At 47.3% G+C, this 24,442-nt stretch overlaps 1 protein-coding gene across 3 annotated transcripts in view; it reads right to left on the reverse strand.

The window, feature by feature from the left end:
* The window catches only part of ALPK3 (alpha kinase 3), a 34,533-nt gene extending 13,386 nt beyond the window's left edge, over positions 1–21,147 (reverse strand). The window contains exons 1-3 of one of the 3 annotated variants that reach the window (XM_055716606.1): positions 20,924–21,147; positions 8,637–8,758; positions 985–1,102 (exon numbers count right to left, since the gene is read on the reverse strand). In XM_055716606.1, coding sequence (XP_055572581.1) covers positions 985–1,102; positions 8,637–8,758; positions 20,924–21,129 — 446 coding nt within the window. In that variant the 5' untranslated portion in view covers positions 21,130–21,147. Of the gene's footprint in view, positions 1–984; positions 1,103–2,059; positions 4,944–8,636; positions 8,759–9,425; positions 13,034–20,923 lie in introns of those variants that run through there. The other 2 variants (XM_027802816.2, XM_027802815.2) reach the window with 2 other exon arrangements.
* Between the last annotated feature and the right edge of the window lie 3,295 nt (positions 21,148–24,442).

Genomic DNA, 24,442 nt, shown 5'->3' on the forward strand with positions numbered 1-24,442 from the left:
GCCATATTCCTCTGCAGGATCTTCTCCTCTTAGCTCTTCACAGCCTACATGACATTTCTGTTCTTCCTCCATTCTACTACCTTACTACAGCCTTCCCCCTTTGCTTCACAGGCATACACATGCCATCTCTGCTTTCACCCCTCAGGAACGCCTGGCCCATGGAGATCCCTGCTCCTGGCAGGAGGTGAACCAGCCTCTGATGGAAACCTGGAGCACATCTGAGGTGGCAGAAAAGCCAGGCTAAAAGCATAAGGATGACAGGACTATCAGCAGTACCAATATTCTGCTCTTTCAGACAGTGCTACACCTTCTGACATCCCAAATCCAGGACCTGAGGTGCAACACATCTCTGCTTGCCAGGGACACAGATGGTGTGCCTGGCTCTCCAGAAATACGGTCCTCGTTTAAAGTTAAAAGAAGCTGGTAGTCAGGGATGAATAGAGGTGGCCCTCCATCCAAGTGCCAAAGCAGCCCTTTCCTTCCCTGACCTCACAGTGAGAGCTATGAAAGGTCCTTCTGGGCGAGGGCTGCAGCCCCTCTGTCTCTTTGCCGTTGCCTAGAACACTCATATGAACTGTTTCTGTCCTTGTCCTGCCTGATCCCCCAGACCATCATCCTGGTGGCAGCTAGTACTTCCCCTTTGCTCACCTTCGCCCAACCCTAATGCTCAGCTCCTATCTGGTGCAGCTATAGCACACATTGCCACCAGCATTGAAGGCTCCAGAGAGAAATTTCTCCTGACCTTCCTCTTGCTTTCAGCACGGCAGCTATTCCCAGATGCAGTAATGGATCTCATGCTGATGTGATCAGGCAGTCAAAGAGCTGAAGGGGAAGGGACAGCCAGGAACATGGTAATGGGGAGCAGAAGGGGCCAGCCTGGGTGCTGTGGGGAGATCACTGCTGACAGCCAGCTCCTCCAAATACTGAAAATGTGCTTGGAGCTCCCATCACCAAATCCAACCACTCTCCAACTTCTCTACTCACTTGTACAGCTGCAATGTGTGGCGATTTCCATGACGGAATATCTCATACTTAGGTAAGCCACAGTAGCGGTCCATCTCTTCATCATCCTTATACCATGTCACCTCTGGCTGTGGGTATCCTGGGGAGGAGACATGTGGTATATTAGGGTGTGAAACATTGCAACCAGTAGCACAGCACACCTGCTCCTGTGGGGACAAGGTATCAACAGCAAAACAAAATGCTCCAGCAGAATAGGATACATGTTATTCTTGGCTCACTGCATTCTTTACATCACACAGCAGAAAGTGTTGTCAGTGGAAACCCTGATGGGTTTATCCAAGTCTTTTATCACTCCTAGGAATAGGGCTATTTTTGAGAAAAAAATCCCAGCACTTCATCCCTCATAGGGGAGTAGATCACACGATCGTCTCCTGTAACACTGGCTGGGAGAAGGTGAGCATACTGTCACTTTTATAGGAAGAGGCATGTTTTGCTGAGACTAAGGCCAAGGTTAGAAAACAGGCATCCACCCCTCCACGGAGCTCACAGCTTTTCACCAAGTGTCACAGCCTGTAAGATGATCCAAAAGTTTCCATTGAACAGAAACAACCTTGATTGCATCACAGCCAGTCTGGTGTCCTACAAATGTCACTTGACAACAGATGTCATCTGCCTTTTCAGTAAAATGACATCATGATGTGCGTGACTGGCTGGCTAGCAGGCTGGGCATGCAGCCATGTTCCTGCTAGCAACAGGAGTGGTGGATCAGCATGAGTGCCTGACATGGACCAGGGCTAGCCACAGACCTAGTTTTCCACTAGCAGCAGCTCTTGCTCAGAATAAGAGCAGTTTTCAGGGGAAAACTGCTCAAGCTAGTGGCCAACATTGGTTCCCAGACTTCACACAGGGCTCTCCACATAGCCAAGCTGACCCCAAGGGCATGGGATAAAAGTTTCAATGATCACATCATGCCTCCGCTTAAGTTGATGTGCTCAACAGTTGTTCAAAGCCCCAGGACAGACATCTGAAGCTTATCTCCTGCAAACGCCCCTGCTGGCTTTCTGTGCTGCCAAAGCGAGTCCAGCACACTGCTTACCTCCACCAGTCCCCAAGGGTCTCCCCAGCATCCCAGAATGGAGCCAGAAGGTCAGGTCTCATTAACAGCCCTGGCATGGGGCCAGCAAGGGCTCTCCAGGAATATCCAATGCATCCAGACTCTGGCTCTGAAGTGGAGAGAGGGCAGGGACAGGGCACTACCCACCTAACCTGGACCCTTCCCAGCTGCCAACCTGACCAGGGCCCTTTTCATTTCCAGGGTCAGGAGCCTCCTATTTGCACCAGCCAGAGATGCTGGCAGCTTGTAGCAATGCCTGAGCCCAGCTTACACCTGCTCCCATGAAGGTCCCATAGTGGGAGTGAAAGACCAGGAGCAAGGATTCATCAGCAGGAATTCACCCTGGTTTTGGCCAACTCAAAATGCCTTTGACTAGAAAAGCAGCATATACCAGATCTCCTCTTCATGTATCACTTGGCCGTTCCTGCCACAGTCTGCTCTTTTGATATACTCCCTATCCCCATTCCTTGCTTGCTGGGGCTCTCCAGCATCCTCTGGGGCCTCAAGGGACTTAGCCCCCTGGAACCAGACAGGGTTAGGGCAAGTCTCAAAAGAGTTTTTCTTTCCTGCTCTTTTCCATAAAGAACAGCCATCCCCATAGCCCAAATACCCCTGCAGACTTGATTTTCCCCTATTATCTTCTTTTGCTCATTGAGGTCAGGTAGATGCCCTGCCCCTGGCATCGACCCTCTCCATCCCCACTGCCCATACATCTCTTGCACCCTTTCCTGCCTCATTCCCCTCCCACTGCTACCATCAGCAGCTTTGGCTTTCTGTTGGTTAGTACTTTGTTCCTACTCTTCTGCAGGAAGCTAAGTCATGACTTTCTCCTGAAGCCCTTCTTGCAAGGCTCTCCATCTTCCCCTTTAGTCCCCATCTTGCCATGGTCTGCTCTCTGCTGCTGCTCTGGCCCTCCAAACTAGTTTGCATAAGTGCAAAGCCCTCAGATACTTACAGCTGAAGCAAATGAGCCCTAAAGTGCTAACTGGAGGAGGCCACAAGTGTACCCTAGCGATGGGATCACCAGGGATCAATGCTGCTGCTTATGTTTTCCGTAAGTATTAGCTACTGACTATACTTGGCAACTGTACCCTGAGCTGAATAAGCATGTGGCTGTTTCCTTCTGGTCCAGGGAAAAGAAACAAACCAATTTTCATACACAGCTCACACTTTGCCCAGGGCAACCCCAGCCCTCCCAAGGGCTGTTCTGCATACAAGACCTTCAGGAGGCCCCCAGAGTTCATAATGCAGGGAGCTGGCAGGTAGATTCTCCTAATACTCTATGAACAGCAATCAAAGGGATTCCAATTCTGGGAACTGCAAGCTTATCATTTCCAAGAAACCTGTGATGTTGTGTTCCCCCCCGCCCCGTGGCCTCTGAAGCCGATTCCTATTCCCAGCTGACAACTGCCAGAAAGAGCTGCAATTTCTATAGCTGTGTAGTGGCTCCATGAAAAGATTTTCCTCCTGTTAAGCCTAAACGCCCTTTGACCTGTAGCATTTGTGTCCTTGAGGCTACCTGCTCCCTACCAGGGGCTACCACCATACCAGCCCAGTACAGACAAGAAGGGACTAGCCCCTGCTGCAGCCTCCAGCCTGCAGTGAAAGGGAGCTACAGGCAAGTGATGGCTGGAAACCTGTAGGCAGAGGGATGCTGAAAGGCTTCGCACCTCCCATGCGGAAACAGCGGCCCCAGCTGCCTGTTCAAACAACAGCTGTCCCTCCCTAGGGGCTGTAACTGGAACCAAGCAGGGAATGAAGAGATGCTGTGCAGGGGCAAGGCTCCCTGTACTCCACTGGAGGGGAGCTGCTGCTGACACTGTAGGCATCAGTCTTCAGGCTTCTGAGCAAATAAAATTCCCCTAGCTCACAGGGTGGGGAGGGCAGGCATCACTCCTGGGCACAACCCCTGCAACCACAACATCTGTAGTTAGCCCAGCTGCCATGACAGGCCAGTTTTAAGGGTGCCAGTGGGACAGGGTAGCTGACCCAAGGGCACCATCAGCAGGTACTGCCACACTGCAGGGCACCAGTTGCCCACCCTTAACATAAGCACATTGCTGGAGAGCAGCCATTCATAGATCAGGCACTCACCCTTCCAAAACCTGTCACTCCTGTAGACCCACTGTACAGCTGGTGACAAGAAGGATTTGCTGGCAGCTGGTCCCATGTGTTCACCAGCAAGTGCCCCCCAGTTGCAGACAGAGTGGTGCTGGGCATTCCTGGGGAGGAGGGCAGGTGTCCACTGCACATCTTTGAGCCCAGCAAAAGTTTTTGGGAAGCATGTCTTCCAGAAGCATTGCTCCAGCATGATGACCAGCTACTGCAGGACCCAGGAGACTTTTATATGCAAAGATTTAGTTTTTTTTCATGGAGATTGCCAAGTTTAGATCAAATATTTTTCCCCCAAAGTTGTTAGAAGTCTGGGAATTCTTCAGAGCTTTGGTGACCTTATCCAAAACAGTTATTGCAATAGTTATCCAAAATCACCTAGAGAAACTCCATTTAAAGCAACTTTTTTGGGGCAGGCAGCAGTTAGCCTTCTGAAACTTAGGAAGGTGGAAAGTTTAGAACAATTACACAGTCTCCAGTTTCCCGTTTCTGCTTTACACAAGCTATGTGAACTAAGGGCTTCAAGCAGTTTTGGGAGGAAAAGTCATGGTAAGATCTCATCCTTTCTGGCTTTATCGATTTAAATCTCCCCATCACCTGAAGACAAGGAAGCATCCAGTAATGCTGAGAGGAGGGACAGATACTCACTAAGAGCAGTAGCTCCCCACGCCACCAGCCTGTGTGCTCATTCTCCATCCCTCTCTTGCACTGGCTGCCCCAAATCCAGGCATCCTCGCCTCCCACCAGCTCTCTGTCTGCTCTTGTACTCAACTACCCCATCCCCAAACCCACCCATCCACCCCTCTCACAGCCCCTGCATTTCTCCAGACATCCTTCATTCAAGCATTTAATTCTCATCCTTCAAACATTTCCCTAAGAGGGCCACAAATGCAACAAGTTCAGCTTTATGCTTACTAAAATCCTCATCCACTAGGCATGCGATTCTCTGCTCACCTGACTCCAGCTTCCTTCCCCAAGCCCTTTCCCTTCCATAGCTCTACAATAAAACAAGACTGTTTCTGGGCATGTTGCTTTGTTCCTGTCCCCTCTAGGGATGTGCTACTCAGAGTGCAGATGCCCACATTGATCAAGCACCTGCATAGCATAGGAGAGGTACCAGCCTGGACACTTCTTCAAGCACAGGCACTGACCCAAGAAGGGAGTGATGGGACCTAGTAGCTCCTGGGCTGATGATTTGGGTAGCCAGGTCAGAGGAGTTGAACCTGCCTAAGGAGGACTGAAACAGTGCTGAAGAGGCAGTTGTGCAATATACCTGGCACTGACACAATGGTCTTTGCTAGATCCAATCATCACCTCTCCCAGTTGGCCTCATTCCCTAACAAGCAGTCACAGGCCCAGGTCCCTTCATCCAAGCCCCCACATTTCACCAGCCAACATCTCTCCTTCCCAGCCAACGCTGTAACAGCAATGACTGAAAAGTTGTAAAATTATTGTAGTAGCACCTCCAATAAGGACCACTCTCTGAAGAGCCCAATATCCACTCACTGAGGAGTACTGTGATGAACCTTGAGATCCTGAAGTCCAGACAGACCCACCAACAAAAGCACTCAGTGCAAAGAAGCATGGTGTGCTCTGCTCTGTAAGAAACTGCACAGTAAATGGAAGTGCTCTTGTTCCCTTTTTCACATCTCTCAAAGGATGAACTAATTTTGTCTAAAAAAGAAAACACGTCATAACTGATGCAAGATTTGACCCAAAACAATCAAGTCAGATGTACTAGGGACACTGGTAGCAGGCAGAACTAGGCAACAGGAGGAAAGAAGGGCTTGCACAACCACCCAAGAGCATCAGAAGTCTGCCTCTGTCTGACTGGTGTTTTTTTTTCTTGCCTGCACCACCCAGCACATTTTATAGGGACTGGCTCTTCAAACAGTTGTATCTTGCTGCCTTCCTAGGACACGTCCAGCAAGTCACTGGTATTCACAGAAGTGGGACTACCCTGTAACTCTCGTTATTGGTCAAGAAGCAGCAAAAAAAAATATGAAGATGTTATTGTAGGTCACATATCCATGTCTGTGGTTTAGAGTCAAACAGGAGCAGCTGACAGTCTGCCCTTTGCCTCCTGAGAGTCTATGAACCAAAGTGTCCCTGGACTCCAGCCACAGCAGGACTGAGCTGGTTCCACTCTGATCACTGGCCAGGGATGCAACTGCCACTTCCTTTCTCCCCATAAGGTCTCCCAGTTGAATGTAAACATCATGGCATGGGGAGATATCTGAACTGCTGATCAGACTTTGCAGTTGGAGTTTGCTTTCCACCTCATGCCCCTCTCTCCCAGAGATCCCCAGCTCCTAAAGCAGTTCACAGGACCACATGCAAGAGATTACCATATAGTATAGGTGGTTCAGGCTGCTTTTAAAGGGCATTTCCATGAAAATTCCTAGTTTTATAGGTTTATTAATTTAAATGCATAAAGACATCCCCCAATCTAGTCTACCAGGTACAAAAATATTGTGGTAGGCTACATGCTGAAGATGTTCATTTGACGCTTTCCTTCACTTGAGTAGAAAGTTAGACCACTATCAGTTCAAGTTTTCAACTGGTACAGTATACCAGGTTGCACTACACAGCATCAGCAGGTCATCCAAAACTTGAAGGCAGCATCCTGCCTACCAAGAGCAAGGATGAACTGCAAGAAGGGCTACAGACTGGATAGAGAACAAATCTGTCTCTAGAGGTTGATACTTCAATTTTGATACAAGCCGAGGAGGTTGCCCTTGGCAGCATAACTCCTGTGCAATCTACAGTGAAGAGTTTCTCTATCTTTTCCAGGTGAGATGCTGGAAAGGACATGGACAAGGTCTCCTTGCAGGGCTGACAAGCATCTCATCCCCATTCCTCTTGAAAGGGGACTGAGCATGTTGGGCATCACACCTGCAGGGTGCTTCCCAGCCTCCTGTCACCCATCTAGTCTCATGGGTGTACTAGAGCTCAGCTGCACAAGTGCACCTCACCTTGAGAGAGCCCATGCGGAGCTGCTGGAATCATCCAGACTTTGGAAGAGATGAAATTTGTTAAGAGGGAACTATCAACCTCAAGGTGCAGCTGGTGAAGATTTAAGCGAGTGAGAGAAGCCAGGACCAGGCACTTTAAAAGAGGTGAGAAATGCTGAAAGGGAGAGCAGTGCTACTACATGTCCTTGCAGTAAGCAGCCATGCCCTGGGTCTGCAGGACTTCTACACTTTCAGGCAAGGGGAAATGGAAGAGAATTCTATCTGCTGTTACTCAAGATTTCCTAACACAGCTAACCATGACTTACTTTTTGACCTCTGACACTCGTGGCTTGCAAAATGGCCAGTTACATGCTACTGCACAGTGTGTCAAGCTTTTGCTTTTAGAAAGCTTTTAATTGGAAAAGCCCTTCTAATGAATCACTAAAGGGCACGATTTGGAGGCATCTACCTAGTAGCCCACTTTTGCCCTAGAAGCAGGAAGCAGTCTGCTCAAGTTAAGCAAATAAAATCAATACACCAGCTATACTCCTGCAAAGAAATCCATAACAGAAGAGCCAAGAAATCAAAGCCATTAGTTGTCAGAAGGGCTCACAGTCTGCGTTTCCTGGTGCACAGCTTATTTACAGCATGTTTCTAATGTCAAATTAGGTTTCCTAACTCTTGGTAAAGCCTTGATCCTTGTGACTAAGGGGCTCACTGGAGATATCCTTCTCCTTCCAAAACTTACAGACTTGTTTAATGTCTCCCACTGGGTAACCTGTCAGAATAATTAACATGAGCAACATCAGGAAGGATCAGAGTTGTAAACAAGTATATACCGTGGAAAAAAGAGTTTCTATTTTTCAAGGACAAAAGCTCATCAGCAAAGGGGCTGCCTGCTTTTACACCAATCCACTGCTATACCACATCACCACAATGCCTTAGTGCCAGCCCTCTTTCTCAGCCTTCTCCTCTTATTGGCCTAAACCCTTCCTGCCCAAGGTTAGATTTTAGCTCATTGGGCAGATACCTGCTTTTATTCAGATGTTCACAGACACACAGGTTTTGCTGATGCAAATGCAGCTGCACTCTAACCATTTACAGCCAAAGAGCCACAGTTGGCTTCAGTATGATTGCCTTACTCTTCAAAATTGCATATTCCCAAGTTACAGAGTCCAGGATTAGAGAAGAGGCAGAGATTAGGACAATAAAATGTAGCTGGCCCAAGCGGCAACCAGCATATTCCATCTTCTGGTCTTTAATTTGCCTTTTTGAGATGTTAGGTTATTTATGCCTTTGCCTCTTTAAATCTCAGGTGTTTTCCCCCCACCCTTACACTAAAGCTGAAATCATCATGCAGTTGCTGAATCTTTACTTGGCAGTCTGACAACAGTGCACATAAGTATTGTCTTGTTATCACTTGCTCTAGAGTTTAACTAGTGCAAGTCCAGCAAGTGAGGCAGGACCAGGTTATTCACTGAAGACACTGTTACCTGTCACTATGCACGTGAATTTAGCATCAGAGTCCTCGGACACAGAACGGGATTTGATAGTGGTTTCAAATAGTGGCTGGGTTTCCTCCGTCAGCTGAGAAATGATTGTGCAGAAGGTGCTCCTGGAAGATTCAAGAAGCATTTCTTAGAGATCAAAGTACTAGAAAAATCAAAGTGTCCACTTTCTATCTTATCTCAGAAGCCTGTGTTCTTGTTTTAAATGCCCTCCTTCCCTCCCACCATCCCTACCTAGGTTGTTCACAAGTCCAGTCCAGTGTCAGGATATCTGACTGTTCTTTTCACTCTTAAGATGACCGAAAATTAAAGTGTCATTTGGGAGATGTTTCCTTTGTCTTGGCCCTTATGGCTATTGGGGTAATGAATGTCAAGAACCATCTTAGTTTCTGATTATACCAGGACACTTCTTTGATCAGCCAGCAGGCTCACAGAAAGACCCTAAAAAAAGTCAGCTTCACATTCCCAGTACTGCACCGTCAGTGTTTCAAGTGTTCTGTTCACTGGGGTTTTACTTTATTTGTGTAAACTTCATATGTAATTTCAGGCCAAGTACAAACTGAACACATCTCCCAAACACAAGCCCTCTTTGAAAGCTCTGCATTAAGAAAACCTGCCTGCTGCAGGGACAGGTCACTGAAGGAGACCTTGAGCCTGGCTTGCAGCTTTCTGAGCTCAGGAATTATATGTGAAGCTGACATCCATTCCCTGTTTAATCTCTCACTGCTGCAGGTAGGCACTTAAACTACATACTCCATGAGCTCAGGCACTGACCTCAAAGTTCAGGTTGGGACACCCAAATAGCCAGAACTATCCAAATAGTGCTGTCTATGAAGCTCAGAAATGGACCTTAGATTCTCCAGTCATTTAAGCGCTAGTCAATGATAGCAATAAGTCACCATATTCATACAGCACTGCCAAGCCTGTTGGAGCTTCACCAAGAGAGGCCCCAGAAGATCTGGGCTTTCTGAAATAAAGGAAAATTATTTAATTCCAAGTTGGGTCTTCATTTGGATAGTGCTCTGGGGCTCTTGGAAGGAAACAGCTTTTTTCATTTTTCCCTCTGCAATTAAAACACTTCACATTTACACTAGGAAAGAGGACCTGAAGGTCTCAAGTACAAGGATCTTACAAGAAACAGCAAGTATCGCAAGAGAACTGGTAGCTGGCAGTTCTACTTACATAATTTTCAGTAGTGAAAGGCATTCCTTAAGTGATCAGCTTCTAGAGACATGCAAGAGATCGAACAAACCCCCAAACCATTCCTGACACAGCTCTCCACGAGCAGAAGGGCTCATAGCATGTGGTGAGGGCTCTGTGAGGAGGACCCTGGCCTCACAAGTAGGATGCTGGTGCTGTTGCTACTCATGCTCTACCTGCTGAAGCAGTAGACTTGTTCAGGAAAAACAAACCCCCTCACATTTAGCATGAACCCAGCAAGGTCAGGTGCACAGACAGACTGCACCAGGACTAAACTGCACACATGGCTGAAGGGTAAAGGATAGCTTCAGCCAGAGCAACTACCTGTTTCATCCACCCAGAAAACTTGCCTGGAGGCCACAGTGCTATGATTTTCACTCTGGCTTCCTGCTAGAATGGGTCTGTAAGAGGCACAGGGAGATTAATCCCCAAGTAATAAACTGGGATGCAGCAAGAATGTCACCCAGTTCCCAGGCACTTTGTGTTGGGTAAGGGTGTGGGATAGGGGCAGCTAGGGCTGTTGTAAACTTGACTCATCTATTGAATGAGGGTTATAAGCCCAGTCTGCATCCAAACATGTGTGGGATGGGGTAAAAAACAGGTTCCACAGCTTAGACTGTTTTCTGTGAAAATCAATGGCCCCCAGGAGACTGGTCCTGGCAAGCAACCCTTCATACAACTCCAGGGCCAGGAAAGGGTTTGAGAGCCAACAGCTGTTTAAAACCAGATAAACCTTTCCATGCTCCAACCTCAAGAGAAAAAACTTCCATTTCCAAAGATCAAGGCAGACAATCCAGTACCAAGGCAGTTACTGGTGGGGTTTTGATGGCCCCTTCAATACAGATCCCCAGCCCTAGACCAGTAAATGCCTTTTAGATCCACATAAGGAACTTCCCAAGCATCAATAGCATCAATGAACATGTCACACCCCAGCAGGAGAGCAACCAGATCAGCATCTTAAAAAAATAAAGTGATGTGCACACACATAGTGACACTTGGGACCAAGTTTAATCCCAGTACCAAGCCAACGGTATCAGCAGGCAGCACCAAGAATAAGTCTGGTCTGTTCAGTGCAAATCCCACAATCAGGTGAAATTCAGCAAAGGCTACTGAATGGTTTAGGAAAGCAGCATCGCCAGAAGCTGGGGGCTCCACAGGCACAGCCCATGAATCAGAGGACACTTGCCCAATGTACACTTGGCAGAACGCCCTGGAAGGTCTATTTAATCTTTCAAAGAAACCATTGTATTAGTCACAGGGGGGGTTTAGAGACTGCAGCACTGTGGGGCTCTCAGCTGACTCACTCCAGCTGCAATGAGACTTGTCCAATTCAAATTGCTTTCTAAACCAATAATTCAGAGCATGCAAGAAATCTGATACAAAGCAGCAGCCGCTGTTCCTCTGGGCCTTCCTGAAGTTGCATCTTTGCTACAGAAAAAGCCCTGGAGCCTAGGAAGAAGACACCAGCAATTCAGTAGCCTTTTTACATTAAAGAGAGATTTCCATACAAAAGCAGTATGCAGGAGAGGGAGATTTGAGAAGTATATTCCTCATCATCATTTTCTTTTCTTTACTTTTTCAGTTAGCAATCCCACAGCTACCTGCTTCTGCAGCAAGCCAGTAATGCCAGCTGATTTCCAAATGTGTTGTTTTGCCCAAGGCAAAGTACATTTCAAGGCAGAGTTCAAATGAATGAGGACCTTTATAATAAAGCACAGGATGGCAGGAGAAGAAGAATATTTCTTCTTTAAAAGTTTCAGGGCAGGCAAATTAATTTTTAATGTCTCTGCATGGAATTCTCACTTTAATATAAGGCAGCTGAACACCCATCCTTTGGCTAAGAGAGGAGTATTTCTTGCACCTTAACACAGGAATTGTGATGAACGTTCACTTTGCCATCTGCAGTTCAAGCAAGAATTAGGGATCCAATCATGCAGAGTAAGGCTGTTAGATCACTTCAGGGCTCTCTACTAATTAATTAGTACCAAAGCATTACAGATTAATTATGTGCAGTCAGATTCAGCAAAGTGTTTGGTCCGAGCAGTTTAATGCATTGTAGTTTTACCTTCCTAAACTGGAGGGAGAGAATCTGCTGCTTGATAAGCTAAGCAAAAAACAGCATAAAAATCATTAGACAGAGAAGCATGGAAGGGAGCTGAAATAAACCATTACTGAGACTTATTAATGATGAGTCATTTTGCACAGGTCAGAGTTCCTATTAAAAGAAGGTACAGCTGCCTTACTGAGGCTGACTGCTGGGATGAGCAAGCCACATTGTCAATTGAAATTAAAGGCTGTAAAAATGAAATGATCATTAACCACAGAGAGTAAGTGTAAGGACATTTATACAAGTAGGTTTCCAAGAAGCAGCACCTGAGCCTTCCATGCACCTTCCGCAGCATTGAGCTCAAAGCAGGCAACTCCACGCCAGATGTTCGATTAAACAGCAGGCAGGAGTACAGACCGTTGCAAGCCCACTTCTCTGCTGGCAAGCAGGTGGCCTGAGCTGGTCACCCTCCATGCTTCCAAGGACAGCTCTTTGGAGAAGCTGAAAACTCTCTGGTCACTATACACCGCTTTTCAGCTTGCCAACCAGATCACTACGGTCTGGCAAAAAATTAAAATAAAGGAAGCAGACTTTACAAGAATCTACAGGTTTTGCTTTCTTTGCAGGAACATGCTATATCATTAATCAATTCAGAGGGGAAAAAATAAATAATCAAATACCCAAGTCCTACACAAGGGACACCCAGATGAGCTACTTACCCATGGCCACCAGCTTTCCCAAAGGAGGGTCTTCAAGGACTCACATCCTAGTCAAAAGGCCATATTGCCATACTGTGGCAGCAGCCCCTTGCAGGCTGTAGAAAGTAACCTCTTGGAATTGACCTTTGCCATCAGGAGCAGGTTCCTCAGACCCTAAACTCACGCACATGGCAATCAAGAGCCTAAAGCTGACTAGGTACCAGCTAGTTAACAGCATGTAAGCTCAACTGTTTAAGGACACCAAGATAGTGTTAGTTTTGCCTATGCAAAAACTTCACCATACAGCCTCAGAAATGACTGCAGCACAGACTTTGAGATGCAGGTCAGACTCCCACATAGGTATGCACAGACAGATCAAACCTCAACCTTCTGCACTGAAGACCACTGTTGAACAACCAAATGTCAGTGCTTTATGATGACATTAAAGAAGACAGCATGAAGAATCAAGAAGGGTCTCCTACCTAAATGACTACCTCCAGGCTCTGTGTGAGTCTCAATCACACTGAAGCCAGCAAGACTTCCAAGTCTTGCCCTAAAAATGACCACAGAGTGTCTCTGAAAACTGCTGTGGCCAACCATATACCACTTCCACCTGTGAAGACAGAACCTCCACACAAACAAGTAAAAAAGCTTGAAGGCCTGATACTTTACACAAATAATTGCCCATTTTCATTGGGAAAAAGCCCAGCACTGAAGAGCTCACTGGCTCCTCTCCTTCAGATCAGGAGAGCAAAGACAGAAACTTCAGACAGCTGCTCAGAAGTAGCTTTAACCCAACAAACATGGGTGGCACTTGCCCTTTTGGCAGCAGCTTCACCCTCTCCACCCCCAGCCACACAACCCTGATCTCTCCCCAGTGCCAAATGCTGTTCACACAGCCAGAGGATGAACAGATTAGGCATTGTCCAGCTGGAAAAATCAAACACTAACCATAACAGGCAGATGATCAGCCATCCATCTTGCATGCACTGTGCTGGCCCATGGGAGAAGTCAGACAGAGGAACTCTGTCTTTCCAGCTAAGCCCCACCACTTGGGGCATCCTTTTAAGCCCCATGACCTTTCCAGCACTGCAAGACACGCCTTTGTGTTACCTGCCTTACTGACCAGCATGTCACCTTGTCCTCATCACTCCCAGCCACCCTAACAGGTAAGAGCTCAAACTGCACCTCCAGCTGCTCTCGCCCTACCCTCCCAGCTGGATCATGCTTGCCCCTCCCCACAGCCCTCCCAAGCAAAGCAGCCACAGGTGATCCTGGGGGCAGGAGCACTGAGTGTCCCTGTGCTCTGGGCTGCCCCCAGGTAGCTCTGTCAAGATGATGAGTTGCATTTCCAGCTAAAGTAGTCTCAACCACCAGCTTTTCAACAGTAAATGAAACCCAAAACATTCCGCATACTAGTGCAAAAGAAACATCCTTTTAGCCTCCAGGAATACTAAGGACCTGAGCATCACTTGAGGAGCCAGCAGGGAAGATCCTAAAAGCTTACTGGAGAATGCTAGTGTAGGCAGAAGTGTGGTTTTAATCACATTTTCTTGCATAACACAAATGGGGTGGTGTCTTGGCTTGGATGTAAAGAAAATCACTCAAATAGCAAGAGTCAGAGTGAAGGGTGCCTGTGCCATGAACCCCTTGTGCTCATGAATGTGATCAAACAGTGAGCATTGTCCATACTTTTTTCTAATCCCCAGTGTTGAGCACACAACCTGTGTGTGAAGTAGTGCTAAATACTGGACTTGGCAATTCTTGAGGAGTTTTGATATTACCCAAAGAAAGAGGTCATCACCACAAAGATCCATGTATTAACTAAAGTTTAACCTTAAGGAACCAAGCAAAATTTGCTTTTCATGCTAGAGATTTAAACCCAGGAAAGGCAAGATCAAATTCTGAATGGTTCAGTCAGAAGAGCCCTGCCTGCAGGCAGCTGGTGTTTCACTTAATTTTAATTATGTTCACAGCATACCTGCATAGAGCTGCAACGGCATAACTATATCAGACTTAAAACCAAATTTACCTGCTTGGAAACAGGCAAGTCCTAAGCCAGGCATGTCAGACACCCCAGCATGCTTAGCCTTGATACTCTCTGGAACTGGGCTGTGTCCTATGCTCCGCCGAGACTTGTTAGTGCACACAGTACAGGACTCCACTAATAAAATGCAGTATCAGCAGTAAATGTGTCTCCCACAAGCAAGCTTGGGGCCATTATAGTTAATGGTCGAAAGCAAATGCTTATCTTATCCTGAGGAACACATCTAAAGTGGGTGCATCAAGGACTACAGGTACTGGTTTCTCTCTACTGGAGAAGAAAAGCTCAGATAGGTCTGCTCCAGGCATTTCCAGTGCTGGTGGGAAGAAAACCTCCTGGGGCACCTTGCATCTGTGAAATGAAGCACAGCTTTTTAAGAGCTAGCCCTAAAAACACAGGTTTAGTTATTAACTTATTAACTGCTGATGCACTGGACCACAGAATTATACCCCTCTACTATGTACCTTCTACCAGCCTTGGTTCTTTATACTCTGTTTCATCAAATGCTTTCAAAAATCCTTTGGACATTTATCATCCTCTTAAAGGTTTTAGCCCTTCAGCTACTCACAATTTTCTTCAGAAGTGAAGACAGTCTTCCCTGGTTTTCATGCATTTGCCAAATTTTAGTATTGCTGCAAGGACAAGAGGCAGAACTGTCAACACCACTCACTTTTTTTAATCACTAAAAACATTGCTCAAGTCTATGGCCTAGGCTGGTACATCACCTCATTGGCACTAAAAAGTTAGCTGCTTGGAAAAAAAAATTAAGTCTGGCACCTTTTCTAACCCTCTCATACAATCATTGCATGAGATTCCCCTTTTTTTGTATTTTCTCTTCCTGAAATAAATCTTTCTCCTTCCAGCTCACGTCCTCATACAGAAGTTGACAAGAGCTCGGAGACCCTGAAATAGGCTTCACAGTGGCTTCATCCTCACATGTACGTCAACTTGATCTGCTTCAGCTGCAACAGTTATTAATAAATTTCAGTGCTCTTCTACAGCACGAAAACTGAGCCAGACAAGCTGCCCAGCGCAGCACGTAAACAACAAAATGTGTCAGTGACAGCAAAGCCGAGATCTCCAAGTCATGTTTTGATGGAAAGAGCATTGCACAAAAGCTCCTCAGAAAAGCACACCAAGAACCAGCAGCCCTTCCATCCCAGCAGCAGGACAGAGGGATGGCCCTGGAATCCCCTGCAGATGCTCCCTCTTGCTGGCACTATGACCCATGACACTGAGCATATTTTGCACATGCAGACTTCCAAGTATAAGATTTCCTATGAACTTGTCTTCCTTCAAGGTTAATACTACTTGCGAAAATACAAGCCACTCAATGTCTTTTCAGCTGTCAGCAGCAAACCCTTTTCAACATTTAAAAGCCAACAATGAAGCTTTCATGTACATATGGTTATGCTTAAGGCTTCTTTCCTGCCATGTGTCTCACTTCTTATCAAGCGCTTCATGCACACACAGAACGAGTGTGTTTGTGTTTCATATACCATGGCAGTAATTATCAGCAATCCTCTGATAAAGCAGCTGTGAGTGCTATGGAACTGTACAAGACACATTGTTATTTTACAGACTGGAAAGTGGATGTATGGAGTCTTTGCTTGTCAAGGTCATGGAACCAATTTATGTCAGAGCTGCAGAAATATGGCTGTGTTTTCTGCAAGTAATATACTTTGAGCTCAGATGGACATACACTTGCATGTAACAATTTAGAGCTAGATTTCATTAACAGAGGATGTGGAAAACAATAAATTAAGTTACATGCTCCTGTATCAGCCTCTGTAACACTCTGAAGGTGGCTCAGATATGTGTTTTAACTCTGAATTATTGCTGCTTGTATGGTCCAAATTAAACCAAATTAAACAAAGCTAGTTGAAAGACATCAAGGAATGAGAAAGGACAAAAGCAAGCAAAGCAAATATTGGACAATGAGATGCCCAGGAAAGCTGACATCTTCCTGGTAACTCATTGTGCATAGATCTTTGTGGCTGTGTGTTAGAAAAGAAGCAAGGCAAAAATATAGCTGTTTGTAATAGCACCTCTGCCTTCCTCTTCTTGGACTGAGTGATGCTGTAAAGGTGTGAGGCTGAGCCAGTCAGTATGAGATAACAGCTTCATTCACCTGAGAACTTCTACCCCTTGCTGAAACAGTGCAAGGACAGAGCAGTTTTTAACTCTATCTCCTGAAAACTGCCTTTTCTGTGGCACAAGAGGTGCCTCATTCAGAGGAGACCACACTCCCCCCTCAAATGGGATCCCAGACCTGGGAAATGTCTGCATTTACAAGGTTCCCAGAAAAGCAAAGTTCACATGTGATAGTCTGTATTTTAACAGTGGTCCTGAAGGACACTGTCCAGCTCCACATCTTGACCTTCCAACCTAGGTTATCAGCTCATCAGCCCACATACTCAGCTCTGCTTGACTTTCAAGGAGATACCGCCACGAGGCTTTAGAAAGGGGACTCAAAAATGCAGTTTGGGATTATAATTTGCTGTGCACAACCACCAAAGAGCCCTACTGAAACAAGGCATCACTGTGCAGATAATTAAACCAATAGGAAAAAAAAGACACCTCTGTCTTAAGAGATCTCATGGACTGGAGATGAATCCATTAGTGCCTTTACTTTTGCCTTTCCAGTGAGTACTGGATGTCTCTCCTTTCAGAGTTTGGAACACTTTCACCTGACAAGACAGATGGGCTTAATTTCCTCAGATGTCACAACTGGTTTCTCATCAGGGATTTACACAACTTGTTGCCAAAAGCAAGGTCCCCCAAGAAGTTACAGGTACCCAACTGCTGAAGAGGGAACTCTGAGCTAAGACATCTAAATATGCTTTTCAGGAACTAAGCACTCCTGCATTTTCAGCTCACTTTATTATAGTAACAAGTCTTCCACCTTCATTTGTTGTTATGTGCAAAGCAAGAGGTATAAGATTGGAAATTGTTTTAGAGCCAGAAAAGCCAGGTGGCAAGGCACTCTCCTGAGCTCAACTGCCACTGCAACCAGAGGCAGCCATCCAAGAAAAGATCGAAGGCAGTGTCACTATACTCTATAAATATCTGCATATGATGAAGCCATGACAGTAGAAAGATACTTAAGCAAGGAGGCAATGCTGTAAGAAGGCCAAGGAGCAGACATCTGCATCAGACAAGAGGTGCAGATTGCTTCCAACAAAGAAGTTTGCCTAGGACTCACATGAAGTTTTTACATAAAATTGTACCTCTGCATAAAGACATTCTCCAGACTCAGCTAGTTCTTACAAAAAGTACAGCTGAAGAGATGGCTTGAAGTTGTGGCCCATGAATGCAGCTAAGTCAGACCCTTGACAGGACTGACAGCGGGACTGACAGCTTCTCCTCTCACTTTGTCAAGTAATTATAATCAAGTGCTTTGAGGCATACATTTTTTTGGAAAAAAACCCCACCAAAACATACTACCCCAAAATAAAAAAAGTCCTGTCAGCTGCCAGGGCAGGAGGCAAGTCACCATGATCATAAGCTGCTCTTCACATTATCTGTCATCAGGTATGTTAGAAGACCAGCAAGGGAAAGCCAGTAATTTTTTGCCACTGAGCTATCTGCTCACAGGGAGGATTCTTTCTGAAAACCAGTTCCCAAAGCCACAAAAAGTAACTATCCTGAATACTCTTGTTTAATAAAGGGATGATGTTCTATTGCCATTTTCAACACCTCTATTCTTTTGGCCCCTGCAGCCCCACCTCTGACAAATTCTACAAATAAAAAAACAGAAAAAGCATATACCAGTTTCCAGATTATTATCCTTCAGTTTACACAACACCTTTTTCATCCTATAGGATTAGGAAGACCCAGTAAGACCACCCAGACTAATCTCTACATGGTTAATGAATGCAAGCATATAGGTGAAATGTTTATAAGTCACTCCAGAAGCAAGGATTCCTAACCTCAGTTTCTTTTCATAACAATACTTTCATGTCCATAAGCACATCTACTGCATCACTACACTCTCTGCTGCCCTAAGTATGGGTGAAGAGAGCATGCAAGCATTTCAGTTAAACACCTACAAATACATATATAGACAGCAACAGAGAAGCCTGAAAAAAAACAGCCCACACTTTCCTTGGATCAGAATATCCATTTTTGCTTTTTAGTCATAACAGCAGCAGCCTCCCACCACAATTCTGTGTCTGCATCACTTGTCCAATACTTTTATTAGCTCTAAAGCCACCAAATTCAAATAGGTTCTGCATTAAAGAGAACTGCTGAATGTTATCTGCCATTAGGGATGTCACTCATCTTGCTTTTCAAGTTCTCCAGGCAAGCTCTCCAGATGTTCCTGGATTTAGTTAAACTCGTAATTACTTTCTGAAAGTCCTCTTGCTACACTATTCCACTCACTCACTTTCCCGAATTGTTATGACACATTATTTAGTTATAAAACCAAGAGGCCCACTTCATTCAAGCCCTTGCCCCACATCATAGACAACAAGTTTTCACACATCCTGGCTCAAGTCTTCAGCACTTGTAGGCACTCTCAGGTATGTGCAGGGCATGATACTTCTATAACACTCCTCCCTAATTCACTGGAGAAACTAGAAGATGTCAGGGAAAGGTTAGTTTTTCTATTTAACAAATATTTATTCACTGCTTCTTACAACAGAAGAGACAGCCACCGAAGTTAGCAGGCAAAATGAAATTACCTTGCCATTGGCTTGCCAACCAAGTACATACGTAGGTTGAAAACTGGATGGCACAATTTGTGGAAATTGAATGCACTGCTGATTTAAGTGTGGCAGTACAGCGTCCCTTTACCTGCAAAAGCCTTAGGAAAGTGTGGTGCACCCACAAGCTGAACTTGTCAGGCTAGTGCAATGTGTTCAGGACTCAGAGCTTTGCAGACATGGGCTGGATTTACTGTGCCTGAGCCACAGCATTGACCCAAGCAGAAGACACCAGGCTCACTGCATGAGAGCGCTACATCACTCTGTGCCTGCCTCAATGGCCTTAAGGAAAACTTCAACGATTTGGGGAAGTTGGCTGGGAACACCAGAGGTATTGCTCACAGGACTGATGAGCCCTCCTTTATCAGTTAAACTGATTAAAGCTGCAATTTGAACATACTGAGGGGGGAATAACAGTTCAAGCTATAGGCAACCAGAACACCTTGACATCTTATTTATTAAGGACTCTCTCTACTTGTAATCAGCAGAATAGAGACACTGAACTCCAATTTCCTTTGCACAGTATGGCCTGACAGCACAAATCTGTTATCGACGCTGTGTGCACCTGTTGGTGCTGAAGACACCAGGGTATATAGACAGACTGCAACTAGATCACACACTGCCGTACAAGCACAGAGGAACCAAATTAAGGCAACTTAACTTTGGCATTACCCTAGTTTTAATGTCTGACTTCCTGGCAGCACTTTAAGTCTCTTTTGGTCCTGTATTTATTTTTACAAATGTCCTATTCTTTGAGGCAACAATGCATAACATGCTGGAAATGGATTATTTATGTCATTAACAGGGAAGAGGCACGCTCATTTCAAGAGCTTACAGACTGAAGAGCACTCCTACTGAATTAAAAGTAGTTGATAGGCTTTATTTTGAATAACTAACACAATCTCGGACAGCTTTGCCTTCGCTGGCACGCTGCCTCGTATTTTCATACTTGCTAACCTCTGCCAGTCTCGGTATTTAACGTACCTTCTCCCATGCAAACAAAGCCTTATTCCTACCACAGGCCCCCTCCTACGGACACTTCCGACCTAGGAATGCTGTTCTGACCACTGCTCAGCCCGACGATGAGGGTGGGCGGGTGGTGCCGGGCACGGCCTGCGCTCATCGCCAGGGCGTCGGCGGCCACCCGCGGCCCTCAGAGCTTCGCGGCAACGCCGCACACACCTGCCCGCTATAAAACAGTGCGCGACGCTGACAGCCTCTGGCCCGTTACAGCCGCCAAAACCCACAGCCCTTTTCTGGGAAGCAAGGGGCTAGCCTGCAGCAGAGGAGAGCTTTTGGAGATCCAGAGCCACCGCTCAGCGTTTCAACCCCGCAGCAGATCTCGGGGGAAGGAAAGGCCCAGGCGGCCCTGCCTCTTCCACCTCGGCCATCACCTCGGTGCGGCCGGGGCTGGGGTATGGCCTCATGGGCTGGGCCGCCCGCCCCCGCTCCTCCACCTGCCTCTGAGCCGCCTCCCGCAGGCCCCGGGCCCGGCGGCGCACGCACTCATGGCGGCGGCTGGGCGGCGGGCGCCCGCTCGCCCCAGCCCCTTCCCCCGGCGCGGCCGCCCTCACCTGTTCCGCGGCCGAATGGCCAGCAGGTAGCTGCGCCGGTCGGGCCGGGAGGCCCAGGCCGCGCTCTCGGCCTCCTCCGCCCCCTCGATGCTGCCCGCTCCCCGCCCAGAGAGGCCAGCGAGGACTCGGCGGGGCGAGCCCATGGCGGCGGCCCGGCTGCCCCTGCTCACGCCGCCGCCGCCCGCCCTGTCAGTCACCGCCGGCATTTATAGCCGCCCCGCATATGCCGCTGTCAGTCGGGGGCGGCGGTGCCATGACGCGGCGGCCCGCTGCCCGCCCCCCCAGGGGCCTGGCCCTGGCGGCCTTGGAGGCCCGGGCTGCCCGGAGGCCCGGGCTGCCCGGAGGCCCGGGCTGCCCGGAGGCCCGGGCTGCCCGGAGGCCCGGGCTGCCCGGAGGCCCGGGCTGCCCGGAGGCCCGGGCTGCCCGGAGGCCCGGGCTGCCCGGAGGCCCGGGCTGCCCGGAGGCCCGGGCTGCCCGGAGGCCCGGGCTGCCCGGAGGCCCGGGCTGCCCGGAGGCCCGGGCTGTGTGGGGCCTGGCAGCCCAGCCGCCGCCTCCTCCTTCTGTCATTGCCAGCTCTAGTTCATCTTTTTAGGAGTAAGGGGGGGGGGTGTGGTGTTGGGTTTCTTTCTTCGCAATAACTCCCACCCCCTGCCTCAACTTGGAGGATTTCTCGCACCTGGAAGATGTCTTGGGATCAGCTAAAACACTCCCCGATTTCTTGCAGGCACCCTCAGTGCGGTTGTGGCAGTCGCGTCCTGGCATTGGCCTGAGAAGTGCCTCATGCCTTGGAAGCCTGGTTTTTATCCTGGGCTGCCTGAGAGAAAGTCTGTGATGGTATTTATTGAGTCTCCATGAAAAGGGCAGCACAAAAGAGGGCTAGAAAAGTTGGATACATGTCAACAACTATTACCAGCAGTGATTTAATACGATACAAAAACATAATGGGTAATAAAATGGGATTTATTCTTGTTCCACCTTCATATTACCTGTCAAGCTGTTGTATTATGTGCTACAGGCATGTCGCTGGTGGCACTACATCTCTCCAGCACAGGATTGACAGATGGAGCAGATTTGCTGTGGACCTTCCCACAGCAGCAATTGCAGAAGTGGGAAGATGGTGGTAGAGAGCCCCAGACCAGGAAAGACAACAGGCTTTGAGCTGATCCTCCCTGGGCAGGAAAGGTAACAAATGCGGCAGCAAACAGTGGGGCAGGTGATGTCCACATGGATCACTTGATGCAGGACACCCCTGTTTCCTCTCCCCAGCAAACACTGTGATTTGGAAGGTGACTTTGGATAGAGACTGGCAGAGAGGTGTTCAGGGACATATAGGGTGTGTGTACCATCTATGCACAGGCACAGGCATGTGCACAGACACAGACAGTGTGCATCAGGTTGATATAACTCAGCCTTGACCTAAACTGTCCTTGTCACCGGTATACCAAACCTTGGCTCAAATGGAAGGGGTGGTTACAACTTGTACTGGGGGTTTGGGGAGAAGTTTGCAGGGAGAGGCGATGACTGTAGGGCATTCAGACATGCAATCTAGAAAAGCAGTGCTTGCAGACACCACTAGATCCAAAGCCAGGACTTCCAAGTGAATTTTACTGTCATATAAAGTTTCTTGGATCCTGTTGGAGTCAGCGTATACTGGGTCAACAATTTGTTTTTGTGTTTGCAGTAGTTATCAGGTGGTCCTAAGTGCTCCAAATCTGGATTTATCCCGTTGGTTGACAGCGGCCTGATCAGACTTGTAGTTCTTCCACTCAAGCCTCAGTGAAATGCTTTTCTCAGCTCAGATTTCAGGATAGTCTTGCATTTGAGCAGTGTTTTGGAAGGAGCTTTCTGTCCTCTCAGGTGTAGGTACTGGCATTTATTTGCTTTTTGCAGGCTACCGTGGCAGGTGATTACATTATCAGGCATGTAAATAGCTGGATTTGTGATATCAGAGAGGATAATTGGTCTTAGCAAATGCAAAGGCAAGGGACTTCATAAGACATTTGGATGTGGTCCTAGGAAATATGGGGAAAGAAGGTGATCCCAGAGCGCTGACTGAAGATCTCACCTTCACCAGGCAGTAAAATAGCAGGTGAAATTGCATAAAACAAACATAACATGATCCATAGGGGAAACAAAGATACTCGTTTTTGGTAGGCAGCAGTGGGCTCTGCATGGGCTAATGCCACTCAGCAGTAATCCATCTCAAACAGAATACAATAGGCCTGAAAAATCAAACCCAGAACTCACGGAAGGGGAACAAGGATGACCAGAGGTCCAGACTGGCTGCTGCATGAAGAATAACTACATAGACTGGGACTCTTCAGCCTGCAAGGAACAACTGGGGTGCATATGACTGATGTATACAGAGCTGTGAGGGCAAGGAGAGCAAGACCGGAGGCACCAAGTGAAATTAGCAGTACAGGGGAGATGCTTTCCCCCTCACTAAGCGGCTTCCACACATTGCTGTGGCTGCTCAATGTCAGTAGGGGTAAAGAAACCCCATAGGACAAATCTGTGGAAGAAGAATCTATTGAGGTTTACTCAGAACTAAGATACTACTTTTGGTTCAAGAAGTCTCTGAGCTACAAAAGAATATTTGCTGTGTGCCTGCTGTGATCTCACACTCTTTGCTGTGTCCTGGCTGCTGCCCAAATATGGGGAGGCAGGATGCTAGGCTGGGAGGACCCAAGGTAACATTCTCCTGCTCTCATCTCTCTCTCTGAGAGGACTTTCAGGTCCCACAGCTTCAGGAAACCTGAATTCAAGTCCCAGCATATGAATCAAATGTTATTTTACCATCTCCTAACCATAAGCCCTGTTTCTTTGTGCCTTAGTCTGATAGAAAGAGCACAGAACATCTCGAGAAAGGTATCCAGAACAGGTGGGTCTCTCTGTCAGGCCTGGAACTGTGTCTGGTTTCAGACTTTCAAATACAGGAAAGACACAGATATACTGGAGTGAGTCCAGTGAAGGCCACCAAGATGATTAAGGGATGCTCAGGCACATGACATAGGAGAGGATGAGAGAAACTGGGTTTAAGTCTTCAGAGGAGAGCTAAATGGAGACGACCTTGCTTTCTTCAACTACCTCATGGGAGGGTGCAGACCAGACAGAGCCAGCCACTTCCCAGAGGTGCAGTGATAGACTGGGAGGCAACAAAGGCAAGTTCTGATTAGACATTAGGAAAATAAATTGTCCTGTGAGGGTGATCAGGCAGTACAACAGGGTCCTAGAGAGGTGGGTAATCTCCTGGGAGACAGTCAACTGTGGATGGGACAAGGTGCCAAAAAACTGATAGACATTCTACTTGGAGTGGCAGGCTGGACCAGAGACCTCTAGATGTCCCTTCCCAGCCTAGTCATACCATGGTTCTGTGCCTCACCCCAGTAGCAGAGGGAAACTTGGATGGCAAGTGCAGGTTTAACTTGACTGTGGTGAGACAGAGCCTGCTATGGTGTTCAATCTTCCCCTCAGACGCACAGTGGGTGTATTTTTTTTCTGCCGTTCTTGTGCCTGTCA

Source organism: Falco cherrug, chromosome 7 (assembly GCF_023634085.1).
Source record: "Falco cherrug isolate bFalChe1 chromosome 7, bFalChe1.pri, whole genome shotgun sequence".
Lineage (NCBI taxonomy): Eukaryota > Metazoa > Chordata > Aves > Falconiformes > Falconidae > Falco > Falco cherrug.